Raw genomic sequence first — 7,916 nt, 5'->3', positions numbered from 1 at the left:
ACTTGTAACTAGGTTTTTTCTATATTTTTTATATTTTATATTTTTTTTCTTAAATTTATATATTCTTTCTTTTTTAGAAATTACTGTACTGTATTTTTCTCTTATTTTTTGATATTTTTTAGATTTTCTGATTAAAAAAGGCCAGGAAGGCTGAAAGCAATGTGCGCCGGCCCGCAGCCATGACGTGCCGGGCTGGCCTTTATAACCGGCGTGCCGGCCATTTTACAGGCAGGCCCTTTTACAGCCGGGCACATGCCGGCCATTTTACACCCGGGCCGGCCCATGTGGCCAGGTTTGCCCCGTCTCTCTTCTTCGCCTCTTCTTCTTCCTCCTACTCTTGCTCTAGGTAGGGTTTTGGGTTTTCCCATAGATCTGCTGGGAAAGAAGGATAGAGCGGACGTACGGTTGTTGCTCCATAGCGGGCCCTGCCTTCCGGCGGCGCCGAGATCTGGCCTCCGGCGAACTCGGCCTCGATCGTGGCTCCAATCCCCAGCGACATTAATCGTGCTCGGTTGAGAGAGCACGCCTGCCCGCGCGCGAGCCCGGTGCTACCACCGCAATGTGTCCATCCACGAGGTTTTTTACTGATGAAACAACCCATCCAGCGGCGTATTTGCTTGCTTACTCTGTGTAACTTGCGTGATCCATACATCTGTATGCAATTGATATTTACCCTGTCTATCAAGCAAATGGTTGTTACAGCTTTACATGATTGTCCAAACCAAATGGAGGCTTGTAGCTGAAAGCCCGTGATTTATTTTTGCAAGTTCAACTCTTTCATTGTGCTTCAATTTGAATTGAGTAGCTAGTCATTGATGAGTAGAGAACTGATATGCCTGATGGAGACAGTAGGTTTGACCTCACTTAACGAAGCTATTGGGCTGTTCAATATCCATGATTGCTATGCCTGCCTGCATTGTATTGCCTAACACAAACACAAATTCAATACAAAATATAGAATTAACAAGATATAAACTTTACATGGGTTGCAATCAAATTTACTTGCTTCAGCCAGGAAGAAGAACAAACAGGGGAACTGACATATCAGGCCAATTCGGCACCAATGGAGACGGTGCAGAAAAAGGAGGCTATGGGAACCACTTGTCCTGAGGATAACGGTAAAGATAAAGATGGATCAACCACGGATGAAAAATACGATCCACAGGGACCTCCTTCACCTCCAAGCGATCTCAAATCACTCAAGGAGGTGCAGTAAGTAGCTACCTTTATCGTATTTGTCTACAACCTTGATTATTTTCCGGCTCTTGATGGCGACACATTCTCTCTCACAGTGGCTGAACAAAACAAGTGCCGTACCTGCTAATTCCAGTGCAACATCCACAACCGTCCCGGACCGTACTCCTCAGGTTTGTGTCTTTTTTTCCTATGATACATTTGCAGAAAGACTTATTTGTTCCATTTTGCTTTGTTAATCTTATAACTGATTTCCTTCATCCTTTCTGTTTGTGATTGGGTCAATCTAGTGGGTACCTGATGTCTTCTTCGATATATTACCCCACTTGCGGCCAATCCTGAAAAAGGATAGTGTCAGGTCTTTCCTTCGCTTCTTAAATCAGAATGGAAGGGACATGACACTGGGTTACATCATCAAACCAGAAGCTTTAAACGAGCTAGTCATCACTAATGCACTGCGATGTGCCAAACTTGTCTTGGTGGGCAAGAATCCTGAGCTGCATGGGTTCGGGGCCGATCCCAACTGCATGACTCAATTTGGGTTCTTCCCTCTGCACCGAGCTGCTGAAATGTTCTCTGTTGATATGATTGAGTTGCTCTTGCACCATGGCGCGTCGGCCAATTTGCGCACATCCGGTGCTTTAGTCATTGACAACCTACTCCCGGTCCATGTTGCGGTTGAGAACACTTGCCTGCACACCTGCACAAGTACCTGGAGAACGGTCTACATCCTAATCAAGAAAATATGGATTACAGTCATGCAGATATCAACTATATCCTGAAGCTCATCCATATCCTCTGCCTACCGGAAATGGTTTGTTTCACATCCTTCCTTGCACAAATTACTTGTGTTGCAGCATAACTAAAAAAGTTTCATCTATCTCAAACCACTGATATAGCAATACCTGAGGGTATTACATTCTTACATCTGCACTTTTCAAAGACTACAGTTCACTGTGTTGCTTTGTGTATGACATTATTTGGTTACTGATAAGCAACTTATGTTGCCATTAACTTTTCAAAATTAGCTTTCCTTTTAAACTGAGGTAATAATCACCGAGTCTTTCTTCCATGTTCGTTTTTTTTTTTTTTTTGCAGAAGCTCTTCTTGGATACAACTAGGCTGCTAGCCAAACATACAGATAATTTGTTAGATGAGGTCTGCAAATACATAATTGATGGGAAGCTTATCCAGATGGCTGTTTTGCTCCTAGCAACTCAAGAGCAGATCCGTGGTGTATCTTCCAGCAAGAAAGACTGCAATAGTAAGCCAGATGGGTTTGCCATTATCACTAACTGTGTTGTGGGCAAAATTACCGCCATACAATTGGAGATGTGTCAAAAAGGAGTGGAACTGAAGCCACTAGAGGCGAAAAAGAAGCTTTTCGATATGACACTGACGCTTGTTCATGTAATTTCCCAAGCTGGCGAAGCTCTTGATTCTTACATTCGGGATCATGCCAAGGTATCAAACTGTTTGTACTTGCAGTTAAAACATCACCATCCTACTTTCTACTAAATATGTACATATCACTGCATTCATCTGATCGATATAAAAATGCTAGAAATTGCCGATATCAGGCCTATTTATGAGGACCTAACTGTTATCTAGCATTGTGGGATATGAAATGAGAACATTTGCTAGTTTGTTCCTCCTGATACTTTTATGATACTAGATGGCTAGATAAACTACGGTCACTCCCTAAAAGGCTAAAACAAGATATCGTTCAGAGAATAGATGTTCTTAAGGATAAATTTGAGCCAATATGTCTCACCCTTTTGAGCCTGCGTGTTGTCTGCTGTCTTCAGTTCAAAAGCGTTACATATCAACAGATTGCACTTTTTAGAAAAAAAAAGTAGCAAATTATATACATTCATATTTACTCCCTCCGTTCCTAAATATTTGTCTTTCTAGAGATTTCAACAAGTGACTACATACGAAGAAAAATGAGTGAATCTACACTCTAAAATATGTCTATATACATCCGTATGTGGTAGTCCATTTGAAATCTCTAAAAAGACAAATATTTAGGAATGGAGGGAGTATATGCTACTAGTTGCAAAATCAAGTAAATTTTATATTTGTAAACATTTCTTTGCATTTTTTTGCGTTTTTTAATCACCACATTCGTTAATAGGGATTATGTTCTAGACATTGATCTTCACTTTTTATGACCATATCTTAGTAAAACAAATATTAGGGTTAGGAATTTTTATGACAAATCCGATGGTACCATTTTCACCTTCGGGATACTCAAGTATTTACGAATGGAGGTAGTAATTGATTACTACGTGGTCCATCGCAGTTAATTCTTTTTATCATCTCTCGGTATTATTGGTTAAATTATGTTGCTCATTACACAGCCCTACAGCTATGTGGTTACCCGTATTCATACATACAGGAGTACTACCATGGTGAACTATGCTAGAAAATTGTTCCATTCAGAATTGCTTAAAAGGAGAAATCCAAATAGTATCCCAATTCAGGAAGACGGAAATTGCCGGTTGCTTCTTTTGTATGAGCTTCTTTGTAAACTTATTGGATTTTTAGTAAGAAATAAAATTTCTCGATGATTAATCACAGTGAAACTTTCCTTCTATGTATGTTTCTTTTGTGTTCTTTTTAATTTTGTATAGGAAGCAACAGTCAACTAATTTTCTGTAATAGGATCATGTTGGTTCCTTTATTGGATCCCTAACATTATCATTGTTGAAGCTCATATAATTTGCTTGATGTGCAGCTGGCCGCGTCATTCTATCAGGACCGGGCTCTAACATGGAAGGTGAGGAGAGTTCTGTTTTATCTTTTCACACTGTTCTGTTTTGTTCTATTTTTCTGACAGGAAAGAGAATGCAATTCTATTTCATTCATGATCTGATTTCTATTTTCACACTGTTCCGTTTTCACAAATTGCTTTTCTAAATATCATATGCTATGTCGAATGTCAATAGAATGAGCTACAATTGTGAATGCAGGTGCCCTATATCATTCCAGTATCCCATGTGGAGGTCCTTGATCGTGTCTCATTGATATTGAAGGATTATGGTCTTTGTTCTGGAGAAGGCATAGATATTGGAATCTGTACTGTTCTGCACACCTTTTCATTTCTTAGTTGACCATAATTTTGTATACGTATTGATGTTCTTCTGATTATTTCTATTTCTCGAAGCTGTCCCTATGAGAACGTGGTATCCACAGAAGAGCTGCCTCGCAGACTTGGTATGTGGGCGTGCATGCGCATGCTGTGTGTTGATTGAAGTGTTTATTTCAAAATTTGAGAATATGAAGCCTAATTTATTCTGTGATGGAAAACAGCACTGATGGCCAGGATTAAAGCAGACACGGATAAGCCTTGTTTGGAAAATGTAAAGGTGACTGAAATAATTATGGAAATCCCCCTGCCCCTGCCATGTTGCCTTTTTTCGCCATGATTTATTCCCAAACCCTTGTGTGCTATCGGGCGCGTAATAACGTTCTTATATTTATTTGAATGTTGGTTCAAGTGGACACGAAATTGGCATTTTTGCAAGCTCAACTGTTGTGTCCTGAGGACAGTTCTTATTGGCCCTTGCTATTTTCCAACACGCATGCTCTTCTTACCGTCTCCAAGCTTATTATCAGTAACCTAAACTATTTCTCATTTTTCATAGCGGTCCAACTTAACTTCTCAAGCGACTGTTGCTGCTGCTGGCTGGTTTTTGGGATTTCTAACATGTACATATTGCTTGACTTATGAGCCAGGCTAAAGGGAAGAAAGGACCTCGAGGATGGGAGCTCAAATTGGCAAGGAGAAGCTTCTTCCCATACTGGAGATCAGTGTTAACGTCCCAGTTTCATGTGAAGGAGGAGATCAATAGCTTGAACAAATCAACTAGACACGCATCGACATTCATGGGCAGAACCCCGCAATTAAAAGTTAACTATCAACCCAAAAGGCTGTTTTGCACAGCAGCATTGACGCTCTTGAAAGTGTTAAGGAATGCATGAGGAGCAAGGTATGCCATGAGTTCTGTTTTTCTAGTTCAAGTTTGTTAACGTGTGCAGTGCATCGATGGGAAGATTTTTCTTGATGAACCTTAGGACTGAACATGTGTTTGTAGGTTTAGTTTTGTCGATTGAACTTATCAAGGTTTGTGGGATTGTTGTGTGTTATGGTTTCGCCTGCGATTTTGTATGTTTTGTGTTCGCTTTTTTGCTCACCTGACATTTCGAGGCAAAATATATTGGTGAGAACCCTTGGTTAATCTTTCTTCCATGTGCACATGGTGTAATCTTATTTGCAGTGGCGGAACGTAGTGGGGACCAAACTGGGCCATGGCTTGTCCTTGTCTACAAATTTCTTCTCAGGAGTTGGTACAGATTTGGCCCAAGAACCATAGATGGCCTGCTAGAAAAAATAATAGAGGTACGACAAGTATAATATCCACGATTGGACTGGAAATGGCATAAGCTTGGGCCAATTTGGCAAAGAAATGACTAGTTGGATAATGAACAAAATTAAAACATATACAACTTAAACTAAGTATATATTGCTACTACATAATGAGCTTTCATTCCTAGGGATTTTGATTGAGTTATTTTTCCTAGGAAAAAAAAGAAAAGGCAGATTCAGAATCTTTTTTCTTCGGACTAACCCAAACACAAAATAGCTCCCCTATATTCACACTCTCAGCACTTTCAGTTTAGAATATCATCTGTCTGGGATTCAGATCCCCCAGAGGCCCTGTTTGGATTATTGTTTTTTTTCCTTTAAATACACTTGTAAATAATACATGTCTCGGCCCATCGTTTCATTTCCAGACATAAATTGCCCAGCGGCCAGTAAGATACACATGCAAGTGAAACACCTCCGTTTCGAATTACATCGATTCATCATATACGATGAATAAATTCATATTCCCGTAAAAAAAAGTGGTGGTATCTGAATTGCCTTTATCACTTTCACATCATTAAAGTACAAGATTATACACAAGCCCTCCAGTGAGAGTATCTAGCATGAACTGAAACAGAATAATAATACGGAGTATAATTATTTGTCACACTTTTTTTGAGCGCCTATAACGCATGAGGTCTCCTTTCACGACATCTGGAGCGGGAGACGCACGAAGTGTTCTTTGTTGTCCGTTGCCAAAGAGCGAGCACCAGAATTCGGAAGTCTTCGGAGAAAACAATCAAAACATCGACACCAGAGAATGTATTCTATTCATTTTTGCGTGGACAAATCAACGAATCAGCAAACGAGACGGCAAGCTCGCAAGAACGAAACCAAAAAAAAAACTGATATAATGCTGCACAGGGTGACGGGAACGGGACACATCATGGACCAATGGACGCATGCACAACGGCCCCATACGTTCATGGCTTTCAGTAGTTGACGACCCTGCAGTTCGCCCTGATCTCGGCGTGGCGGCCGGCCTTCTTCACGCCGATGCCGGCCATCTTCACCATGGCCTTGGCGAACTTCTGCTCCCACCGCCCGCCGGCGCGCGCGCTGTCCCGCACCATCCGCGCCGCCTCCGGGGTCTCCAGCAGCGCCGCGTCGGAGGCGAGCAGCACCCTGCGCTTCAGCACGTTGCGGTAGTACTGGCTGTCCAGCTCCGTCGGGGTCACCGCGTCCTGGCTCACCGTCGGGTCGCCGGTGCTGTTCTCCGCCCGGACGCACCTCCTCCGCAGCGACCGCGCAAACGACGGGTCGATGTCGGCGTCGGCGTCGACTGCCGTGCGGCCCGCGGCGAAGGTCGAGCAGCGGGCGTGGCCGACGGAGTGCGCGCCGGAGAGCACCACCATGTCCTCCGCGTCGAGGCCCTGCCTGGCAAAGTTGTCGACGAGGTCGGTGAAGCTGGCGGACGCCGGGGGCAGGGACGGGACCGTGTCGGAGGCGTTCGAGCGGCGGCCGTCGAGCCGGCCCGCCGGCATCGCGAAGTCGACGCGGTAGCCGCTCAGGAGGTAGGACGCGTCGCGCGCTGCGAAGGCGACGATGTCAGCGCAGGAGACGGTTCCCGGGCACGCCTCCTCCACGGCGGCCTTAGCCGCGTCGATCGCCTCGAAGCCACGCAGGCTGTTGATGTTGGGCGGGCCGAGCTTCTCCGGCCGCTGGTTCGACGCCGTCGGGTCCAGCAGCACCGACGCGTCGCAGCCCTGCGCACCATTAAATACACGCCCATACGTGTCAGCGACTCACCGACTCACCGAGCAATGCGAGTATTGGTGCGCGTGCATGTGCATGCATGAACGTGTGTGTCGTTTACCTGGACGAAGCAGTCGTGGAAGAGGAGGCGGATGAGGCCGGCGCCGACGCCGGCGTCCTCGGCGACGGCCTCGCTCACGGAGGCCCTCACGATGGACTCCGCCTCGGGGCACGTCTCCTCGTAGTACCCGACCTCGAGCCCGGGGACGTCGTCGGGGGCGCCTCCGCACGCCGCAGCTAACAGCAGCGCGCATGCCACCAAGACCGCAAGCTCCGAACCGGCAGCCATGGCCCTTGATCTCCCGAGCTAAGCTGAGCTCACCAGCTAAAGATCGACGGACCAAGCGTGAGTGAGATCGATGAAGTGTTCTTGGTAAGGAGAGCCAATTTATAGGCAGGGGTAAACATCTCGCATTGTGCGCGGTGACAATGGCTACAACGACTCTTCATTTCTATACGATTTCGTTACCGAGCTGTGGGCACGAACGGCGCCATTGACGAGCGAGACGTCGAGCTCGAACCTACTGGCAACTTC

The 7,916-nt window shown here is 44.9% G+C and overlaps 1 protein-coding gene and 2 long non-coding RNA genes across 3 annotated transcripts; 2 read left to right on the top strand and 1 right to left on the bottom strand.

Annotated features, from left to right (window-relative positions):
- The first annotated feature begins 357 nt into the window (after nt 1–357).
- Nucleotides 358–2,216, top strand: LOC123184900 (uncharacterized). Its single transcript, XR_006493116.1, has 4 exons — nt 358–576; nt 1,012–1,212; nt 1,293–1,367; nt 1,485–2,216. It is a non-coding gene; the product is annotated as an uncharacterized lncRNA (long non-coding RNA).
- Nucleotides 2,217–4,287: 2,071 nt separating this feature from the next.
- On the top strand, nt 4,288–5,348 carry LOC123184899 (uncharacterized). The gene is made up of 3 exons (XR_006493115.1): nt 4,288–4,413; nt 4,510–4,565; nt 4,936–5,348. It is a non-coding gene; the product is annotated as an uncharacterized lncRNA (long non-coding RNA).
- A 1,210-nt stretch (nt 5,349–6,558) lies between these two features.
- LOC123184898 (peroxidase 2-like) lies at nt 6,559–7,670 on the bottom strand. Its single transcript, XM_044596939.1, has 2 exons — nt 7,443–7,670; nt 6,559–7,332 (listed from the first exon to the last, which is right to left on the bottom strand). Exons 1-2 carry the CDS (start codon nt 7,668–7,670, stop codon nt 6,559–6,561), a joined length of 1,002 nt encoding a protein of 333 aa, XP_044452874.1.
- Nucleotides 7,671–7,916: the final 246 nt, after the last annotated feature.

The sequence above is a fragment of the Triticum aestivum genome, chromosome 2A, assembly GCF_018294505.1.
Source record: "Triticum aestivum cultivar Chinese Spring chromosome 2A, IWGSC CS RefSeq v2.1, whole genome shotgun sequence".
Lineage (NCBI taxonomy): Eukaryota > Viridiplantae > Streptophyta > Magnoliopsida > Poales > Poaceae > Triticum > Triticum aestivum.
The sequence above is the reverse complement of the archived record's forward strand: the minus strand, read 5'-3'. Positions and strand labels throughout refer to the sequence as shown.